At 47.3% G+C, this 22,840-nt stretch overlaps 1 protein-coding gene across 1 annotated transcript in view; it reads left to right on the top strand.

Moving 5' to 3' along the window:
• Positions 1 to 21,803, top strand: part of LOC115799889 (sorting nexin-7-like) — a 34,580-nt gene extending 12,777 nt beyond the window's left edge. Inside the window, exons 2-8 of the mRNA XM_030757187.1 lie at positions 10,251 to 10,439; positions 11,016 to 11,126; positions 11,760 to 11,918; positions 13,960 to 14,158; positions 14,584 to 14,783; positions 15,725 to 15,811; positions 21,606 to 21,803. Of these exons, the coding sequence (XP_030613047.1) occupies positions 10,251 to 10,439; positions 11,016 to 11,126; positions 11,760 to 11,918; positions 13,960 to 14,158; positions 14,584 to 14,783; positions 15,725 to 15,811; positions 21,606 to 21,803 (1,143 nt within the window). The remainder of the gene's footprint in view (positions 1 to 10,250; positions 10,440 to 11,015; positions 11,127 to 11,759; positions 11,919 to 13,959; positions 14,159 to 14,583; positions 14,784 to 15,724; positions 15,812 to 21,605) is intronic.
• Positions 21,804 to 22,840: the final 1,037 nt, after the last annotated feature.

Here is a 22,840-nt window from a genome sequence, read left to right as displayed (position 1 = left end):
GCAGTTGCCCCACACGGGGCCGGTTGGTTCTGACTCAGGACCACTGTGTGCGTGTGTGTGTATGTGTGAGTATGTATGTGGGGGTGTGTGTCTGTGTGTGTGTGCGTGTGTGTGCGTGCGTGTGTATGTGTGCGTACGTGCGTGTGTGTGTGTGTGCGATATTTGTTGTCCTTTGTATGCATGTGGGGTGTGTGTTGTGTCCTGTTTGCAGTGGGGGCAGTGGGTGCCGGCCTGGAGTACGGTGGCGTCCTGGGGGTGCGGTCACTTCAGGCCCTGGACCTGCCTTCCCTGGGCTGCGGGGGGGTGTAGGGAACTGGGGTGCCTAGTGAGCCAGTAGCTAGCTGGCTCTCTTCCTCCGGGGGGTAGTCCTCTGCCTCCCGGTCATATTTATCCTGGCCCCTCCCCTCCTCCCACTCAGTTTAACATCACATTATGCACACATAGGTTCTCGGGGGTGGGGGGCTCGTGCTGCAGTGAGTAGGGCCATCACCTCGGCTCTGCTCGCTGTGCTGCGTGATGTCCCACTCCTCCTTTTTTAATTGCATTATACAGCTCACAACACATCATAGTACATATAGGGCCTTGGGGGGCAGGTGTGTCACACAGTGGTTAGTGGGTGGCACTGCTGAGGTGGCCCCACTTGTCTGTTCACTGCTGCCTGCACCTCAATTTTATTTACATTTTAGACATTGAGGGCCTTGGGGGGACAGTGTGGATGGGCGCTGTTATTCAGTGCTCATATTACATCTGTCCCTCCAATTTTAAAAGCACTGTAGTTTTCACACAGCCATACACATTCTTCTCAGTACATACATTCACATCACCCCCCCAACACGCTGAGTGGGAGGAGGGGGCGGGCGGGCCTTCTCACACCCCAGTTCCATGCACCCCGCCTGGGATGGGGACTGGCTCATTGTTCGGGGCTGGGTTGGCTGCTTCCCTGGGTTGCCGCTGGCTTGGTGCTGGTACCCGCTCTCCCACATTAGGTGTCCATGTATGTTACACGTGCGTATGCATGAGTGTGTGACTGGTGCATGCGAATGTGCGTGCGTGTGTATGTGCGTGTGTGTACATGAGGGAATGACTGGTACGTGTGTGTGTGTGTGTACGTGCGTGCTTGTGAGAGTGTGTGTGTGTGGACAGCTGGGCCTGGGTTGGTGGCTTGCCAAGCCTTGGCACCGGTGGGACACGGAGGGTGGGAGTTACCCCTCCCTACCGCTCCACGCTGCTCCCCACTGGTCGTCACTGCCGCCCCTGGGGTGTGGGTGCCCGTGGGTCCCGGGATGTGTGGCCGGATGTCTCGGCATGGTTTTTGGCCTGCTCCCTTGGCGGCCGTGACCTGGGGGTGGCTTGGGCCTCTTTGGCGCGTGGGGGGGCTCTGCCGGGTGTCGGGCTGCTCTCGGGCGCTTGGGGCCTCGGGGGCCGCATGCCTGGCTCGTGCTGGGGGTGCCGGCCTGCCGGGGGGGGTGGGCTGCCCGTCGTCTCTGGCTCTCTGGACTCTAGCCCCTGGATTGTGGGGGTTCCGTCTGTAGCCTCCCTCCTTCCTCTTCTGGGGAGTGTACGCGGTTGCCATCGGGATGTGTGGCCCCAAGTCTTCTGAGCTCCTGTGCTGTGGATGGCCTGGGTCCCCTGGGTCCTTCCCTATCTGCCTCTGGATCGCGGGGGGCATGGTTGCAGTTTCTCGCCCTCATTATCGAATACATTGCATGACAAAGGCGCATACACACACATTACTACAAACAATAAACTTGTGTGTGTGTGTTTGTGTGTGTGTGTATGTGTAGGTGCATATGGGTGTGTGTGTGGATGTGTGTGTGTGTGTGTGTGTGTGTGTGTGTGTGTGTGTGAGTATATCAACCCCTTTTATTTTTTTAATTTATTTTTTTTTTTTTCTCTATCTCCTTTCTTCCTTTTCTCCCCCCCCCCCCCCCCCCTTTTCTCCCCCCCACCTCTTGTTCTTGCCCCTTCCTTGTTGCCTGTCAGACTTGGCATGAATAACTAAATAAAAAGATAAATAAATAAAAATAAAATTGCAAACATTAACAAGAAGAGCCTATAGGAAACATATAGAGCTGTTCTTGTCAAAGCAAATATGTTTGGTACATCAGTGCATTCGGATCATCATTCCGATTGTGAAAGATGCCAGACATGACAGGCTAAAAAAAAAAAAAAAAAAAAAAAAAAATAGACTGTAGTCAGCAGGATTTATGAAGGGCTTATAAATAAATAAAAAAAAAAAAAAACACACGACCTGTTTTGAAAGTATCTTTCTGAGTCTGCATTATTGCTCCGACATTATCATCAATCCAGGCCTTTTTGGCCACTTTAAATATCTTTGAAGAACTCTGATGTTTGCTGCCCTCTTGGTCAGATCGCTCTTAAAACGACATTTTTAATGTCAGTGACAGTTTTTACTTGGATAAGGATAAAGGATATATGAAAGTGACTTTGCCAAAAAACGACTGCAGCTTCTGCCCTGTGACAGGAATTTTGTTTTTGTGTCAATAACATGATATCATTCATGAAAGAAACATTCAACATTTCGTTAGCCTAATAGCATAATTGCCTAAGTCATATTTTGGCATATTTTGAGATACCTAACTAATTCTACTCTGCTAGCAGTGTAGATTCATTTAGATAGATCTCTCAATCTAAACTCAGATTATGGGCCAAAAAGTCATCATTTTTTTGGCACAACATCGGTAACAAGGCACGAGAGATGCAGCAAAATCCTGAAAGCGGTCTTCGAATTTGCCAGCGAGATTTGCGATGACTGCTGCATTTTGCTTCAGCTAAGTGTCCTGGAGTTGCTTTGCTTTTCCTCACCGTCCCTGTCGGATAGCTTGTCATATGTATTAGCAGCGTTTGTGTTGCTCAAACAAGGCAGCAGTCTCATGGCAAATCAGGCCAATAGTTGCATCCGGCTACATCCCATCCCCCAAGTTTGTACAAAGAAGGGAAAAAACTAGAGGGACAAAAAAAAAAAGAAAAACTGACCACAGCAAAGAGTCGGACCCATGATGAGAACAAGTGCCAGCATTTTATGTTTCTGTCGGTCGGCACCGCATGTAAAACACGACTGAAAGGTAATTAACACACGCAGTGCACCTGCACAAGCATAAACACATCGGCCACTTACGTAGGTTACATCGTAGCTCTATAAAGGCCCAGCTCTGAAGTCTGAATCAGGCGTAAGCTGGAGGAGGAGGCTGGGGGAGAGGGAGGTCTGGCCTTCACTGCTCAGGCTGCGGCCCTGCGACCCAGCCCTGAATAAGCAGAAGAAAATGGATGGATGGATCTTTGTATTGTTTTATTATAATTTTTAGATTTTAACTTTTATTGAGATGCATGTCATGAATTTTAGAATGATCGTTGTTGATAATGCGCGGCACAATGTGCAACACTTTAAAGTCACAATTTATTCATTTTTTAAATTTTATTTTCTCATATTCAGTGAGAAACATTTTAAACTTCATTTGCAGTAACACATTTTCATATATTTCAATTTATTTTAAGGTTTTTTTCCTCCGTTGTGTGGAGTATAACGTGCGGTGCTCATAATGCACAGTGTGCGGGGTCGCACAGTTAAGCAGTGTTTAAAGTGCGATTCATTATTGAAGAATGCGATTAATGGTTTCAAATGTCTTTGAGACAGTTTCTGACATTGTCTATTCAACAGTCCTAAAATGTAACATATCTGAGTGTTTCTTACTTTTAGAGTAGTCGGTTAGTCTCATTTTTTGTTTTCCTTGTTTAGTCGACTGAAGCCACGTTTCCACCACGGGGTGCCGGTGCCAGTATTTGAACCGTTCAGCGGGTTTTCCACCACGAACGCACTCGGTGCTCAGCCGAAAAACAGGTTCAGCTCGGGCCCCGCAAGCTAGCTGGTCTGGAACCAAGAGCGCATGATGAAAGCTGCAGAAGGGCGTGACTCTGCCGTCTCAACATCAAGTTTTCTACCATATTACATGTGTATTACATGAGAAAAGTGAAGCGATTTTCACAGCTGTGAATTAGGTTGGGCTCTAAGGCTGAACTTGCTGCTTTGTATCAGTTCATATCACAGATAAAAGGACACAAAGTGCGTACTTGTCGTCTTGCTCTAATCGCTGTCTGTGTTTCCCTCTGTGCTGCACACAGATGCTGCAGTAGTTTGTTTGGACCCTAAAACGTATTTACAGCACAAGAAAGGGGAGCGTGTTCTCCCACGTTTGTTGGCTTGGGCTTCCGTGTCCAGACGAGGACCCGCCCACACTCATACGTAAAGGAGCGGTTCACAGAAACGCGGTGGAAATGCGGGCCGTTCGTAAGCGTTTCGCCGGTTCATTGAAACCAGCACCAGCACTGGAACGAGCACCGGCTCCTCGGTGGTGGAAAAGTAGCAAGAGAAATTAGTCGCCAGGAACATCCGTAGTCTGATGTCACTGTCAACAACCAATGCTTTCCAGCCTTTGTTTAAACCACTACTGCTGCTTTCACTGCTGCTGCTTTCACGCCACATTCAGCCCTGCCGCCTGCTTGTTCATTTCAATGGAGCCAATTCTGCAATGTGCCATCAAGTAGATTCCACTGGCCAAACCCAACAGTTTCTCTCTTATTAGTGGATGTACAGTATAGCATGTGTGTGAGGCAAACTAATTGGGGATAAATCCAGTCCAATTTTTTTCCATGGAGCATATTTAGCCTTAATCAAGTTCTTACCCCGCACACCATCTGGATGGGTTTGCAAATTGTCAGTGCGCCCACAGGTCCCAGATGGCTGCCATAGTTGGTAGTCAAAATAAACATTTGAAAAGTTCTCAAAGTCAGAACTGTCACACTGTTCTTGAATGATAATTATATACTCTGGGAAATTTATAAGTTGTCCAGTTGTGACATCTCACTACACACAAAATGTGTGCAGTGAGATGTCACAGATTCAAAAACAAGTCAGCGCTCTGTGACAGACATTTATAGCAGCTTATTTAGTGCTTTTCAGCTGACACTTACACGAATGTTGGTGTATCTGAAATGAAACATTATTGGATAACCCTGTCTGTACAAATACAGAGATACACACCAGATAAGCTGCAGATTCTTACAAGGGAGGACAGAATCCTGCTGACTGTGAGCCAATTTTGCCTTTCAAAAATGGCTCACCTGGAGACTCTGCAGGTAAATGGTCTGTAAATAGTATTAAGTAGAGAGACCAGTATCTCCAAATGCTTTAAACCTAAAGCAGAACCAACCTTTATTAGGGTTGGAGGCATTATTACTGAAATGAAGCTTTCAGGTCGGTGGAGGCTCCTGGAATTTAAGATCTTGACATGTCGTTAGTTCAGAAAAACAGAGCGGATTATTTTTAATTAAAAATTTTCTATGAATTATTGAGATCATTATCTCAAAGTAGGCAGCCTTTTTCTGTACTCATCATCCTTGTTTTTTGTGCTTCTTCCTCTTCAAGGTGAACTTGGGTCCTTTCTCTGTTTAAAATCAGCTTTTCAGCCAATCAGGAGATGGATGATTGATTGATTGATTGATTGAATGTCTCCTCTGCTGTCTGTCTACAAGCTGTTGGCTTTTTGGAGGACTGGAAGGAAATGCGTCTCTGCAGCCTCTGCTGTGGTTGAATTTTAACAATCCTTGTTTTGTTTGTCCTCCACAGTGATGACACATTTCTGTTATATTAGCTAGCATTACATTTTAAACTAGCCAAGAGCCGCCACCATCAGTTGTCCTCTGTTTTCTTACTCTATGGAGTCCTAAAACTCCCTGTAAATGCTTATAGTGCTCTCTACTGGATATAACTGAAATGACATGGGCACATTACACACCTCATGACATCCTTCTTTGTTAATGATTGTCAGATGTCAGCAGCATGTTCTCAGCTCTGAGATAACATGCACAGTTCAATTCAATAAAGAAGTCTATTATTTTTAACTTATTTTGAAGTAATTTTCAACAGTTTTAATTAAAGTTACCTTCTTTTCCAGGTTCAGTCTTTAAACCTGACTGAAATTGTGTCTTTTTATTAATACTTTCTCAACTCATCCTCATGGGTTTAATTTATCAGCCTTTCTGATTCTGATTCTTCTCAGTGTGGGTGATGTTGAAGTTTCATCCTCTTTTTTTTTTTGTTTGTTTGTTTTGACTTCTTCAAATCCATCATGTGACCGTTCACAGCTGTGCTCTCAGGTTTTGTTTCATGCACATTGTCCTTCTGTGTTCTTAGAAGACAGTTCCTTCTTGACCTTCTTCAGTCCTCGCTTCATGATGACCTTGGCCCAGGCTCTTGAGTAACAGTGGCCTGTGATCTCTGACCCTCACTGTGGCTGCAGATCTCTGTCATAATAGTGCATCTGTTTCTTTTTAATGTCTGACAACTTCTGCTTTTTAACCCCTGTTTGTGTGCTTTGTGAGTTCTTAGTGTACTTTAGTACTTTGGTGCACAGCTTGCGATTGATCAGCAGTTCAGACATTGATAAGCCACAGTCCTCTGTAGCTCTGTAGCTTAGCACAGCCAAATAAGGATCTGATTTCCTTTCAGCTGCCAGAGCAATCAACATTGACTCTTTGATTTGACTAAGCATTGACTCAGCCAGGCGCAGCGCCGGGTCATCAACCGCTAGCTAGAAACCTGGTTTGTGCTGTTGGGTGCTTTTGTTATACTCACAAGTTTTTCAGGATTAATTCCATCTTTTACTTTTTTTTTTGTTTGTTTGTTTTAGGATGACCCTCATGTATTCTGTTCAGCATTTGCTGTTTCATTGGCTGTAGAAGGATATATATTTTTCTTTTCTCAGCTGCCTTCCATCTGCTGCTCTTAAATCCAATCAGATATTGTAATACCTTGAACATGAAGCATTGGGTTAGCCATCCATGGAATGTTCAATTACTGATTGTAGCTCACTGTGCATAGCTGTTTGTATCTGCTGTGCCATATTATCAAATACTGGAAGTATAGCAGCAGTCATTTTCATGTGAACATCCACATCATCTTCAGTGGAGCTCGTAGTGTTTGCAGCAGCCAGCACAATATTTGTCTGGTGTGTAGATGTAATGAAAATCATCCATTCATCCATTTTTTTTAACCACTTATCCGGGTTCGGGTCGCAGGGGCAGCAGTCTGAACAGAGAGGCCCAGACTTCCCTCACCCTGGCGACCTCTTCTAGCTCCTTTCAGGGGGATACTGAATCATTGCCAAGCCAGCTGAGAGATGTAATCTCTCCAGGGAGTCCTGGGTCTGGCCTGGAGTCACCTCATGCCTGAAACACATAATTTAGGAGACATCTAAAAGGCATTCTAATCAGATGTCCGAATATCATCAGTCTCCTTTCAATTTGGAGGAGCAGTGGGACTCTGAATCCCTCTTGAATGACTGAACTGCTAGTATCAACAACCTCATTCTTTTGGTAAGTACCCAGAGCTTGTGACCATAAGTGAGGGTAAGAACACAGATTGACCAGTACATTGAAAGCTTTGGTTTTATGCTCAGCTCTCTCTTCACCACAGCAGATGAGTCCGTGGATGCTGTACTAATCCGTCTGTCAATTTCATGCTAGACTCTTCCATCACTCGGGAACAAGTCCTTGAGATACTTGAACTCATCCGCCTGGGGTAGTAACACATCTTTTCTGCCTGAAAACCACGATCTTGGACTTGGAGCTGCTGATTCTCATTCCCGCTGCTTCATCTTGGCTGCAAACAACTCCAGCCTAAGGGCACTAAAGTGGAGACCCTCCACCACCTGGCTATGCCTAAATATTCTGTCCATAAAACCTAAACAGAATCCGTGACAGAGGGCAGCCCTGGCAAAATCCAACAACCACTGGAAACAAGTCCAATTTACTGCTGGCAATATGAACCAAGCTCCTGCTGCGGCTGTACAGGCACCAAATAGTCCTTAACAACAGGCCACATTACACCCCATACCCGTGAAGCACCCCAGACAGGATACCTTGAGGGACACGGGTAACGTGTGCCTTCTCCAAGGCCACAAAACACAAGTAGACTGATTGGGCAAACTCCCACGCATCATTGAATGTTCTCGACAGGATGAAGAGCTTGTCCAGTGTTTTGCAACCTGGACGAAACCCCACACCCTGGATCTGAGGTTTGACTAATGGACCGACTCTTTTCTAGTACCCTGGCATAGACTTTCCAAGAGAGGTTGAGGAGTTGGATCTTCCTATAGTTGGAGCACACCCTCTGGTCCCCTTTCTTAAACAGGGGTACCACCCTAGAGGTATCGCCCCAGACCTACAAGCAGCATTGCAGAAATATGCCAGCCAGGACAGTACCACAACATCTAGAGCCTTCAGGAACTCGAGATGAATGTCATTCACCCCAGGGGCCTGCCACTGAGCAGTTGTTTAACTGCATCAAAAACCTTACCCCCTGTGATGGGTGAATCATTCCCCTCATCCCCAGACTCTGCTTCGACTACAGAAGGCATGACAGTGGGACTGAGGAGATCTTTAACGCTTTTCCTTCTACCGCCTGACTATATGCTCAGTTGAGGTCAGCCACATCCAACTACCACTGTATAAAGTGAGTAGAGCACTGAGGTGTGGAACATAGTCTTCTTGAACTTAATGTCCTCAGCCTTCCTCAGAATGTAATGTCCAGTATCTTTCTTGCCACACAATCCAGCTCACCATTAGGTGGTGATCAGTTGACAGCTCAGCTGCTCTCTTGACCAGAGTCTTCAAGACATATGGCTGCAGATCTGATAAGGTTACAAAATCGATCGTCCACCTGCAACCTAGAGTTTCCTGGTGTCCATGCACTTATGACCAGCCTTTTGCTCAAACATGGTGTTTGTTATGGACAAACTGTGGTTAGCACAGAAGTCCAACAAGAGAACACCACTGAGATTCAGACTGGGCAGGCTGTTTTTCTCACTCACAGACATCCAGGTCACACTGTTGTTTCCCTAGATGGAGCACTCTCCATCTAAAAACTCCCTTTTATCATACGGGGTCATTTTGACTGTTGGGTTTTCTTTTATTATTGTAGGGTGTTTACCTTTCAATATAAAGCACCTTGAGACGACTGCTTGTTGTGATTTGGCGCTATATAAATAAAACTGAATTGAACTTAAATGTGTAAAGTCTGTCCAGCCCAAACACCAACGAAAGTCCATATTTTTCTACCTGAGCATATCTACACTGATCTGGAAGCACATGCAGTAGGCTCCCAGTTTTCTCCTTCAGCCTCCAGCAGAACTGCTCCAAGTCATCATCAACCATCAGTGGAGACCTTAAGTTTTTTTTTTTTTTTTTGGAGGGATCATAATAGTGAAGCACAGCACTTTCCACTCCTGTTCATGTTTCACTAGAGCAAAAACTTCAACAATACCAGACCTCCTCCCTTTGGTCTGTAATAACTTTGGTCATTATGTTGAGTGCTGCCATTCTTTCCTCAGTTGCTGTCATAATGGTGGGGGACCACAGGCTTTGCATCATCATTAACCAGGGTGTTTTGTTACTCTTCTGCCCATCTCAGGAACTCACTTCACTTATCCTTGAAGGGCATCAACTTATCCCATTTCAAATCCCAATTAAAAACTCACTTATTCAAACAAGCCTTAGGAACCTAACTATGTTGGCTATTGGAATTTTACTGACTGGTTTAAAAGATGTATATTTTACTGTGCTATATTTGTTTATTGTTGTTTTATTATGTATCTTGTGTTGATTTTTTTTTTTTAATGCTATTGTTTTATTCTTGTAAGGTGACCTGAAAGGCGCCCACAAATAAAATGCATTATTATTATTATTTTTTTATCATAATATGTAGCCAGAATACTATGCAGACTGAAACATGACCATAAATCCCATATCAGTCCCATTTATTGCTGCATTACATTCAGATGTGCATTCATTTATTTTGTTTTGTTTGTTTGTGTAGTTTGTGTACTAATGATCGAGCACAGCTTTGTGTCATTGAGGGATCCAGTGTAAAAATCTGCACCACATCAAATCTGCAGATCCGTGTGCTGAGGCAAACCCTTGTGAATAAAGGAGCAGCTGGAAGAATTGTTCTGTAATCTTTGTCTCACATCATTCATTCTGTTTTTAAAGCTGTTCTGAAGGATAAGCCGGTTATTACACAACCCCGTGGATTATAGGAATACATACAACTGTACACACAGTATTAGCTCGACAGTGTCCGTGCATGTTCACTGTGTTTACGTGAAAAGTGAAAGAGGCTGTGTTTGTTGTTAACATTCATTTGGACTAACAACGGCGTTTTCTCCTTGGTCCAGAATACCTCCCTGGCAGATGGAAGCCCCATGCCCAACTCTCCCAGTTCCCTGGTCAACCAGTACAGACTGGAGGACGATGACGAGGGGCAAAAGGATGCCAACACTAAAGACATCTTCATCACCGTCGACAACCCGGAGAGCCAAGTGACCGCAATCGAGACTTTCATCATGTACAGAGTCGTGACCAGGGTGAGGGGGTCATTCTGCATTTCACTGCACTGCTATAGTGATGCATGTTGGATTTTGTGGGACTTCCAGGGACAGACGGACAGACTGGTGTCTAACCAGTGAGACATAGTAGTGGTGGACAAGCAGAGGAGGGAGGCTGCAGTGATAGTGTTGACTTTAACAGTTTCTAAATCAGATGTTTTATTTTGACTGGAAGTCCTGAGACTTTAACATATAAGGAGACATTTCTCATAATGCTTGGTAACGAGTGTTTATGTCAACAACAGTTGATGTATGTTCACTTTGAACAATAGTGTTTTCTATGGTGAAAACATGACAAAGATTGTTCAACCACACTACAAATTTTCTGGTAATTTGTGGTACACAGGAATCATAAGCTCACTATTCTGCTGTGGGGGTGGGGTTAGAGGTGTTTTCCTGTTTTCTTTCCACTGCAGTGCCTCTGAGATTTCGGGTCACTTTTTATATGAGCTAAGGCTTGTGTGTAATCCCTCAGGAGTGTGTGCTGACACATTGAGACAGAGATGGATAAACGGCTGCTTGCTGTTAGTACTGATGTGGCTCTTCTCTCTGCAGACCACGCGGAGTGAGTTTGACTCCAGTGAGTATGAAGTACGCCGACGCTACCAGGACTTCCTGTGGCTACGAAGCAGGCTGGAAGACAACCACCCAACACTTATCGTCCACGTATGTATCGACATACCTGATCATCTGCTGTGCACATCTGTGGGCCACTGCACACTGTAACAGGCTTTTTGAATGCATCAGCTCATTAACCGCCACATATTTAACACACTGCCAGCCATGTAACAAGCTGCTCACTGAATTTTTATCAGACAGGATTTCTTTGGATTTCCTGTCATTTTTATGCTGCTCGAATGTGAAAATTGTTGAGATCTGAAATCATAATAATTAGTAGTTAAAGCAAACCTGTGGTGCTCATTTCTAGCTCAGTATGTCATTTATAATCTTGATTAGGTTACACTGCTGCTCTTGGATCTGTTTGATGTCACATAGAGGGGATATCCCTAACATGATCATCTCTGTGAGCACTCTTTAAACCTTGTGTTTACAAAGGGGGCAGTCAGTCAGAAAGTTGGCTTAAAGGGATGGAGAAGGCGGCCCACCTGGCAGCTGACTCATGCAAAGCTACTGTCGTAGAATCTACCAATAAAAATATGCAGCTGCAATGAGCTGAGTGCATCTTTCCCTTTTCTGCACTTTTCTTTTGCGCGTTGGTGTAAATGTGCTGGTCACCTGGAACTGCGTCCACACTGATATTGTTTAGCTCTCACATTTCCGATGCCTCCGTGTCTCTAGCCTCTCCCGGAGAAGTTTGTTATGAAAGGCATGGTGGAGCGCTTCAACGAGGACTTCATCGAGACGAGGAGGAAAGCCCTGCACCGCTTTCTCAACAAGATCTCTGAGCACCCCATCCTGTCCTACAGCCAGCACTTCAAAGTCTTCCTTACTGCACAGGTCTCTGTCTCACACTCACACCATGGAAGAAATCACGATTTTGTAACACGATTACTCACTGACTTTGTAAACAAACTGCATTTTTTGCACTTAAAGAACCTGAAATCCAGTGCACTTCTACAACCTCTTGAAAACAAAATACAGAATACATAAAATTCAAAAACTATATAAATGTAAATAAATATGTTAAATTAAACACACATAATAAATAAATAAATAGAAAGGTAATGCCAGTTACCATGACTAATATTAGGAAAAAATAGGACCAAGTTATTTAGACCAAATAAATGTGCTCACATATTAGAGGCTGCCACAACACACTGACAGATCCTGTACGTGTATTCAAAGGTCTGGTGTTAACACTGGTCAGAACCTCAGTCCAATCTGGGGCTCAGTGACGAGTCAGGGTCCAGTGTGGTGCTAATTACACCCGTGGAGCCAATATTGGGGGGGACATGTCCCTGTCTAATTTCCACCCCTGATTCCAGTCAGGCTGGCCCATCACAGCCCAGAGCAAACACAAAACATGCTCAGCTTCAGACTAAATCAGAATTACTCAGGCCGACAGCAAATACTGGTTATACTGGTTATACTGGCAGTGCTGCGGTGTTTGAACTTCAGCTGGTTGAACAGATGGGTGGTGTTGCAGATGGTGCAGATCCCACCGTGCAGCACATCTGTGTTAATTACACAGATGTAATTAACACAAATAATAAACTAACACAAATAAAACAAATAAAATTCCCGGACCTTTTTCCCTCCTGGGTCATTTTTTTGTGGGTGTGAACATATTTGTCCCTCTAGTTTTCCCACTTCTTTCTTCGTTCCCTCACATCCATTCCCATAGTTTCAGCAGTCTCCCTCCAAATGTTTGCTGATATTTGTGAGTCCTTAAATTGATGCTATGAATATTATTCCTTATATTGAGATGATTTCTATTCCCTCGCTGATATATTAAAAAACTGCGGCAGAAGTGCTTAGGAGGAATCTGCAGTGCTGAATGGGCCAATCAGAATCGTTGCAGGCTGCGTCGACCTGATGTGTAGTTACATTTCTCAGGAGGTGCAGGTCAGGTTACGGCGTAGATTTCCCGCCTGATAATTAACAGTAAATAACACATGATGCGCCTGCACAACCACAAGTGCAACGTCACTGGCTCAACTCTGCAGCATAAATCAGAGCTAAGAGTATACCTGCAGAGTCTAAAGTGACAAAATCGTTTTAATAATGGTCATTTTTTTCCACGTTTTTCTTCTAACAGGACAGAGTAAAGGCTGTTTTATATGCCTTAGTTTAGGTTGTTTGTATACCTTATTGTATTTGACATTACTGTCCTCATGATTATTTATTTTGCATTTAAAATGTTTTCATTTAAAATATGATGTTAATATGAGTCGTAAATACAGTGAAAGGGTTTAGTTTTTTGTGACTTCAGAGCTGCACCACAAGGATAAACATTGAGCACCTTTGGCTCTCCTCCCTCAAAGATCTGATGTACTTAATTCAACCATGTTCTACACGTCCAACTATATTTGGATTCTTAAATATATGATATCCTTTGGCATCCCTTTAAATGTTGTAGCATCCAGGTGAAAGGTCCTCAGTCCTGAGTGAAAAGCCTGTCTGAAACTGCCAGGATGGAGATCATTAGTGATGTGGGCGACCATGACTTATAGAAAGTGGGTCGCTTTTGGTTCCTGATGAAGTGGCCCCAAATCCACTTTTTGATTTTAGCAAAAAACAAATATTTCCATATAAGAGACCTTCTCAGCATGCAGTGATACTGTTATCACCTGATGAAGCGCCTTCCTTTGCCATTACACTCTTCTTGCATTGTTTGATGTTAGGCAGTCTGGTATAAAACCTACTTGGTCAGTATGTTTTCCATTGAATGTGTGCACATCATTGCAAACTGTTTAAGGGTCATTTAATACACTCAGAGATCTAAACTCCTCTTTAGAGGTGGTCTTTTTTGGTTTGGGGATTAATGAAATAGTAGCTTTGTGGTAATCTAAGCTTCTGAATATGGGGCATTTTCCAGGATCTGGCATCTCACAAGAAACAGGGACCGGGCTTCCTGAGCAGGATGGGAGAGACGGTGAGAGCGGTGGCCAACTCGGTACGAGGCCTGAGGAGCCGGCCAGAGGAGTTCGCTGTGATGCAGGAGTACGTGGAGGACTTCAGTAACAAGATGTGCTCCATGGACAAAGTCACCCAGAGGATCGTCAAGGAGCAGAGAGGTACCCATCCATCCATCCAGGTTCTGTTGGGTTTACAGGGCCAGCAGCGTAAGCAGACACACCCAGAGCCCCCTCCTCTTTAACTCTGGGACCCTGAGGTATTCCCAGGCCAGCAGAAAGCTCTGACCTTTCCAGCGTGTCCTGGGCCTGCCCCAGGCTCAGGGCAGAGCTGCTACTCCTCCACATCAAAAGGAGCCAGAGGAGGTTTAGGCCTCTCTCTTGGACACCTCCTCTGGGTGTGCATCTAATGTGTTTATTTCAGTAATACAGGTGAACTGTGGGTGTTTCAGGTGAAGAGTAAAAAACGACTTTATATTTGACCTGGTTTTATGTTCCTAAAAGTCTTTGGTCTGAGAGTGTATTTGGGAAAAATGAGACCCCAAAACAATTAGTTTGTATTTCCAACGTGTCCTCTGTGCTTCCAGAGTACCTGGAGGAGCTGAAGCAGTACAGCCCCACCTACGCTCAGTGGGCGGATTTAGAGGAGGAGCTTGCAGACCCGTTGAAGGGCGTGGTCAGCTGTGTGGTGCAGTGCAGTAAGGAATCAGAAGAGCAGATCCACCATCTGTCTGAGGTCCTGGTCCCTGCCCTGCACGAGTATGTCCTCTGTGCTGAGACGCTGAAGGTGAGGCAAGATCACGCTCCACCTCCCACAGTGCTTTACTGTGAGCGAGAGGAGCGAGGACCCTGCTGATAAAATTTAAACCTGTACGTGATTTAAATTAGGCCGAGCTCTTAAGAACATGAGTTCAGATGCTGTAGATAGTTTTTAGGCCTGCTTCTTCTTCTCTCAGTTTTTTAAGGACACGCTGCACACCGTGCTGAGATATGTCAAGTTCTCTGTTACAGCTCTGTGGGAATCAGCTTGTTGGTTGTTGACTGAAGGACAAACAGTGTTTTTGCTGCTATTAACAAAAAGCCTAAAGATGCAGTTTAAGCTAAGCTGTCTGTTATGTGCAGAGAGGACGCTGGTTCGTCCCCTGAAGATGGTCGGGTCCAAGGACCGGACTGAAATGAATGAACAAGCAGCCAAAGTCCAAAGAGCGACTTTGAAAGACCTTGAGAAAGACTCGAGGATTAGTGCTCGAGAGCACTTTAAAATGGCAGGAACGTCCTGTGAAACACAGTCGTTACTGTGGTCGCATGTTTCAGCATTCGGTTTGCACCAATGCTGAGTGTGCAGGATGCAGATTAAAGTTTTTGAGTATCTGAGTTGAGGCATGTTGTGTGTTTGGAAATCTTCCAAGCGCAGCTCTTCAGGGCGATTCATGGAGTGGCGTTTCGGCTCTGACTGAACTCTCAGCACTCTTTCTGCTGCGAGCCTCACTGACACCGTCACACAACATTCATGCAGCGCTTCATTTTATACCTGAGAACCTTGTCCCCGCCTTGTCTTTACTCTCCTAAACTCCAGTATTAGTTGGACTTAATAGAACTAAAATTGGAGATTAAAAAAAAAAAAGTCAGCAACATTTATTGGAAAACTGAAGTGTTAGAGATTTCTGGAAGAATGCATGGGACTTGGACAAGTGTTATTAAAAATAATGCTTTGCTGATTTGTGCTAGGCTGTGATGAGACGGAGAGACAACATCCAGGCTGAGTTTGAAGCCAAGAACGAGGCTCTGCTGTCCAGAAAAGTCGACCAGGAAGCGGTGAGTTTCATTTGATCCACGCATGCTGATAGAAAATCGCACCCACGCTTCCCTCCTTCCCTGCATCCCTCATAGCTAGCCGGTGTGTTTGGGTGTCCTCCCGTCACCTTCCCTGAGATTAGGTGTAATAAAGTGAAGTGTGGACTGGGGGCCACCCTCACCTCATATTGGGAAGGAAAAAGGCTCCCTGGGAGGATTATCTAAATATCCTGGCTTGTCTGCTTGAAGTCAGCCCTCAGCTCAAGGCGAATAAAAGCTGTCAATATTATTTCACAGTGTATGGCTGACAGATGATCGAGGCATAATGAAAACTCCCAGATCCTGCTCAGATGATGGTTGGCTTCAGTGTCAGGAGACAAAGAGCCAAAAAGGACAGAGCTATTTTGAGATTCTTTTCTGAAGGTGGTTGTGTCAGCGTGTGTGTTCGGTATGAATGTATGTGTTTGTGTGTAGATGTGCATGTGTCTGTGCCCCTCATCAGGCTAATATCCAAATCCATCTCTGAGAGTTTAATTAAGAAGCAGCACTGAGATTTCCCCCACAGACTGGTATTGTACTCTCGCTTTGTGTGCATGAATGGCTCCGGCTGAATTCAGGTTCCAGTGCGTGTCGGCGTCCTCGTGTCTGTACAGAGCCGCACTAATGAGCAGGGAAATGTCACATGGATGACTCTGTTTCCGCTCCCAGCAGGTGTGATGCCAAAGACAGACGTGGACACACGTGTTTTCATCAGCGCTCTTTGATTCACTAATCTGACTCACGGTGATTCAGAAACCACCTGTGTGACCGTGGGGGGGCACGATGTTTTCATTAACACCTGCGTGGATTGGGATGGGGGGGGGGGGGGGGGGGGGGGTATCCAGCATTTCTGCTCTTCCTCCAGTTTAGAAAGGCTCGTTTAGTCATGCTCTGGTTCATGTGTGCAACAACCCTCCACACTGTTTCTGTTCTTCCATAGCTTTCATTTCACTGCAGTTTATTAGACCTGACAGTGTCCTGTAAAAACCACAGGAGGCACTGCAGCTGTGGACATGTGGGAACTACACAGGCTCCACTTGTTGAAAGTGAGGAAGATGGAAAGCAGGAGAGATGATGTCTCACAAAATCATCATCATCATCGTCATCATCGTCCGACAGTTCAGAAAATGAGAGCTTGTTTTCAGGCTGAGTGAGACTCACTGCTGACCGTTAACCTGCAGGAGCAGCAGGCTGCAGGGGTAGCACTGCTGACATTAGTCACACTGTGTGTGTGTGTGTGTGTGTGTTTCTTCTTCACAGTCAGGCGAGCTGCTGTGTGTTCTTCTGTTGTTGGACTCGGGGACGGTGGTGGTCAGCAGTGCATCAGTGATGATCTAAGCTTCATCCTCTCCAGCATCAGACTCTCCACACAGTGTTTTACTTTGTCTGTAATGGCAGAGATGAGTATAGATAGCCGGAGCACAGCTGTGTGTTCATCCAGGCTCTGACCAAATGAAACATCAGCTGAGCAGTGAGTCCACTGTATAATAAACCTGAGTGAACAGATTTAATGAGATTGTAAACCTCGGCCCTAAAACTGTAGCTTTTATTAACTTTGGCAACTATAAAACTGCCTGTAAGCCACCTCGTTCATAAACAGCCTACAATAACACTCCTTTGACATGAATTATATATTTTAAAATGTCAGACTTTGGGAGTCTGATTAAAGTTCACAGCCACTCAGATATTTCCTGACCTGAGCACACAGTTATACATGGTACCTTATAACTGCAGCATGTATTACTGACTGTTACTTTGGTGTATTACTGCCTTTATCTTCTGTATTGCAGTATACAGCACAGTATATGTATGAAGGACTGGTGAGCCGGTGTGAATGATTTCTACCACCGACCTTTGACCTGGCAGCACAGCTGAGCCAGACTGTGCTCTGTTACAGTCTGAGCAGACCCAGACTCCCTCAGAGCTTCTCTGCGGCTTTAATCTCTGTGCTGCAAGATTGCTGGGCTTTCAACCACACAGTGTGTTACTGCCCTGATTGTGCTGCATTCAGCAAATATCCAGAGTGCAGCACAGAGTTGTTACTCCCGGCTGTGCTGTGAGGACCACACTGTGGATGCTACAGTCTTTGTGAGTCTGGTCCAGTGTCGTGGAGCATTGTCCTGCTGGGTTAGTTAACAGAGGCCTTAAAGACGACCACGTAATGACCGTGAATCCATTAATCAGTCGGCTTAAATCCTTCAGAGCTCAGAGGAGCTCCTCAGCTGTGCGACTGTGTGCGATAACAGACCTGTTTGAAGGCTCTGGCTGCTGCTGCTCACACACACACACACACACACACACACACACACACACACACACACACACACACACACACACACACTCGATGGAAGGAAAACTCATGAAACCCCAGATCTGACTTGGCTTGCTGTTGGAGGCAGCAGCAGCCTGTGGGTGGTGTCACACGGTTCCCTCAGACTGAAGCACGTGAGCACCGACGGGACGGCAGCACTTCTGAATGGAGAGAAGCAGAGGCACAGCAGTGAGCAGCGATCTGATTGGTTATCAGCACATATGACTGACACACAGCACCACAATCACTGAGCTCTCTGTGCTGTCAGAGGTGTCGGCCAGCTGCACTGAGCAGTAAGAGGAGAGTCCTCCTCAGACGTGGCGAGCTGACCGTGCTGCCATCTATCGAGTGACCTTTATGGAAGAACTGCTGAGCTTTGATGAGTCACCCTTTCCACAGGCAGCCTCAGCCTGCATCTATGGCCCATGGTGGCCAGGAGGGGGCACTGTTGATCTAATTTGAATGCACACGGTGAGGTGTTTTAATCTGTTTGACCAGCAGAGTGGATGAAGTAAGAGCTTTGGTGACTGCAAACATCCCAGCATGCACTTTGCCCCCCAGAATAACAGACTTGGATGTATTTTGGTGAGCTTTACTTTAGATTCTACCCCTGTTTCTAACTGACAAGCTGACTCATGTGACAGTAGGAAAATGTAGCGGGGTGAAAATAACCATGAAGTATAATATAAAAAGGATGCAGAATAAGAATAAAACCGTGTCATTGTGTATCTTTGGTATTGCCTGTTAAATCAGGATGTGGCTTATACTCACAACCCCCTAAAACCTGATTCTGTGTGTATCACAATGTTGTGCGTCCAAGAGTCGCTGGACTGTTACTGCACACAAGCACAACACACCCTGCAGTCCTCTGCTTCTGTGGGCCATTTGAAATGTGTTAGCAGAGACAAGACAAGTAAAACGCACACACACACACACACACACACACACACACACACACCACACACACACACACACACACACACACACACACAGGTGCTAGATGCTATTCAGCCACAGCCTCGACACGATCGATAACACTGCAGTAACAAGCATGCCACTTAGATCCCCACTGTGTGTGTGTGTGTGTGTGTGTGTGTGTGGTGGATAAGCCCATGTTAAACATGCATTGTTTATTGAACTAGAGTAAATGGTATTTGCCAGTCTAAATGTCAGACAGCTAATCTGTGCTCAGCTCAGTGAGTCCAGCTGCAGGAGCCTGTCCCCATGTCCCCCTGTCCTCCTGTCCCCCTGTCCTCCTGTCCCCCTGTCCCCCTCTCCCCGTGTCCCCCTCTCCCCGTGTCCCCCTGTCCCCCCCTGTCCCCTGTCCCCCTCTCCCCCTGTCCCCCTCTCCCCCTGTCCCCCTGTCCTCCTGTCCCCCCTCTCCCCGTGTCCTCCTGTCCCCGTGTCCCCTCTCCCCGTGTCCCCCTGTCCCCGTGTCCTCCTCTCCCCCCGTGTCCCCCTCCCCCGTGTCCCCCTGTCCCCGTGTCCCCCTGTCCCCGTGTCCTCCTGTCCCCGTGTCCCCCTCTCCCCGTGTCCCCCTGTCCCCCTGTCCCCGTGTCCTCCTGTCCCCGTGTCCCCCTCTCCCCGTGTCCTCCTGTCCTCCTGTCCCCCTCCTCCCCCTGTCCCCCTGTCCTCCTGTCCCCCTCTCCCTGTGTCCTCCTGTCTGTCCCCGTGTCCCCCTGTCCCCCTGTCCTCCTGTCCCCGTGTCCTCCTGTCCCCCTGTCCCCCTCTCCCCGTGTCCTCCTGTCCCCCTCTCCCGTGTCCTCCCTTCCCCCTGTCCTCCTGTCCCCCTCTCCCCGTGTCCTCCTGTCCCCCGTGTCCCCCTGTCCTCCTGTCCCCCTCTCCCCTGTCCTCCTGTCCCCCTGTCCTCCTGTCCCCCTGTCCCCCTGTCCCCCTGTCCTCCTGTCCCCGTGTCCCCCTCTCCCCCTGTCCTCCTGTCCCCCTCTCCCCCCCCTCCCCCGTGTCCCCCTCTCCCCCTGTCCTCCTGTCCCCCTGTCCCCTGTCCCCCTCTCCCCGTGTCCCCCTCTCCCCGTGTCCCCTCTCCCCCTGTCCTCCTGTCCCCCTCTCCTCCCCCTGTCCCCCTGTCCTCCTGTCCCCTCTCCCCGTGTCCTCCTGTCCCCGTGTCCCCCTGTCCCCCTGTCCTCCTGTCCTCCTGTCCCCCTCTCCCTGTGTCCTCCTGTCCCCGTGTCCCCCTGTCCTCCTGTCCCCCTCTCCCTGTGTCCTCCTGTCCCCGTGTCCCCCTTGTCCTCCTGTCCCCCTGTCCTCCTGTCCCCTGTCCCCCTGTCCCCCTCCCCGTGTCCCCCTCCCCCCTGTCCTCCTGTCCCCCTCCCCCTCCCCCCTGTCCCCCTGTCCCCCTCCTCCTCCCCCTCTCCCCGTGTCCTCCTGTCCCCGTGTCCCCCTCTCCCCCTGTCCTCCTGTCCCCGTGTCCCCCTCTCCCCGTGTCCTCCTGTCCTCCTGTCCCCCTCTCCCCCTGTCCCCCTGTCCTCCTGTCCCCCCCTCTCCCTGGTGTCCCTCCTGTCCCGTCCCCTGGTCCCTCCTGTCCCCTCCTGTCCCCGCTCCCCCTGTCCTCCTGTCCCCCTGTCCCCCTCTCCCCGTTCCTCCTGTCCCCGTGTCCTCCTGTCCCCCTCTCCCCGTGGTCCTCCTGTTCCCCCTCTCCCCGTGTCCTCCTGTCCCCCGTGTCCCCCCTGTCTCCTGTCCCCCTCTCCCCGTGTCCTCCTGTTCCCCCTGTCCTCCTGTCCCCCTCTCCCCCCTCCCCTGTCCCCCTGTCTCCTCCCCGTGTCCTCCTGTCCCCCTGTCCTCCTGTCCCCCCTCTCCCCCTGTCCCCCTGTCCTCCTGTCCCCCGTGTCCTCCTGTCCCCATGTCCCTATTGAATGAATGGACTGAGTGTACTAAAGTGAGGCAAGTGCTGCTGAGTGTTTGCTAATAGTTGTGTAACAGTTGTGTGGTTTAAAGGCCACCTATGAGCTGTGAGACTGCAGTAAACAGTGTCCATGTGTGAGTGCTATGATAACACTGTAGTCAATCACATCTATATTATTATATTGATTAGTGCAGCTTGGCTGTTTTCTGGTCTTTCCACTTGTATGTGTGTGTGTGTGTGTGTGTGTGTGTGTGTGTGTGTGTGTGTGTGTGTGTGTGTGTGTGTGTGTGTGTGTGTGAGTGTGTGTGTGTAGCAGCCTGTGATTGTGTAGGAGTTTCTGTGGAGCAGACAGCGTAAACGCGCTCGGGCCCTAAATGCTGTGGTGGGTGGCACCGGGCCCACACACACATGAAATATTCAGCCTCAGCTCTCACCCCACTGTCTGGCTGCATTTGTCAGATTTAGCAGCGCTGTCTGAGCACAGGGCCAATTCAGCAGCATTCTTTAAAGGCTGATGTGGAGTCAGCTTTGCAATGCAAATAAATACATGGATTCATATTTTAACCAGAATATGTCAATAAGCATAATGTGTGTTTGGATGGCAGCTTCAAGAGGAGGTGGATGGCCTGGCAGATCGGATGGAGCAGGCCAACAACACCTTGAAGGGAGACTGGTCCCGCTGGCAGCACAGCATGAGAACTGACCTCAGATCTGTCTTTATTTCCACCGCAGAGAAGAATGTGGAGTACTACGAGAAGGTGAGACAGAGAGAGATCAGTGCTTCAGACAATCAGTGTGATTAGAGTTTTAATATTAATAAAGAAACCTGTTTCATTTCACTGGATTCACTTTAGTGTTTATTGCTGACAAACTTTTGTCTTTAGTTTCTTCATCACACTCAGTTTTTCTTCATCATCACAGGTGATCTCAATAATAATAATAATAATAATAATAATAATATCACTGAGCTCACAGACATGAACTGCAGCTGCTGCAGAAACTTTACCCACACTGAAAAAACTCAAACTGAACTTCTGTTCCTGTTTTTTTTCTACAGTCTGCTTTTTATTTTTCAGTGAACTGAAACGTTCTTTCACTCCTGCTCTTGGTTTGTAGTTGAAAACCTGCAACTGTGCATCACTTTGCCTCTGTGCATAGTTTTTATAACCGCACTCCTCAGTGTGTGACTGGAAGCTGTAAGGTCGTAATGAGCCTGTGTCAGAGTAAACTACCGCATATCCACTCACGCATTTCGCGTGCACGCACATCTCAGCCTTTTCTCTCCGTTTGCCTTCTTGAAGAGTGGCTTCATGGCAGCCACCCTTCCACTGACACCACCTCTGCTGAGGCTTCAGCAAACAGCCTGTGATCAGCTGAAGGCCCGGTGCTCCTGTGTCAGACCTTTAGGTCTTTCTGGCTCTTTGGAAGCAAAATATGAAGAAATGAGGGGTCGTTCAAGAGTTTGAAATGGTTCTGCATCAGCAGATCAGCGTGTGTGAGTGTGTGTGTGTGTGTGTGTGTGTGTGTGTGTGTGTGTGTGTGTGTGTGTGTGTGTGTGTGTGAGAGAGTGTGTGTGTGTGTGTGAGAGAGTGTGAGTGTGTGTGTGTGTGTGTGTGTGTGAGTGACAGTAGGAGCACCGTGAGCCGTCTGCAGCAGAGCTCCACTCTCTGCCTTCTTATTGATTTTTGAAGTGAGCTGAAGTAGCGCAGCTCTGCAGACAGTTTGTTAAAGTGTGTATGTGTGTGCAGAGGTTTGGCTTTCCCACAGAGGCTGTTCTTACTGAGCCCCTTTGGCAGATATCACCTGAGGTGGCTCAGTGGGACAGTTGATCATCAGCCCT

This window comes from Archocentrus centrarchus, chromosome 20 (genome assembly GCF_007364275.1).
Source record: "Archocentrus centrarchus isolate MPI-CPG fArcCen1 chromosome 20, fArcCen1, whole genome shotgun sequence".
Lineage (NCBI taxonomy): Eukaryota > Metazoa > Chordata > Actinopteri > Cichliformes > Cichlidae > Archocentrus > Archocentrus centrarchus.
This window is presented reverse-complemented; position numbering and strand designations above follow the sequence as displayed.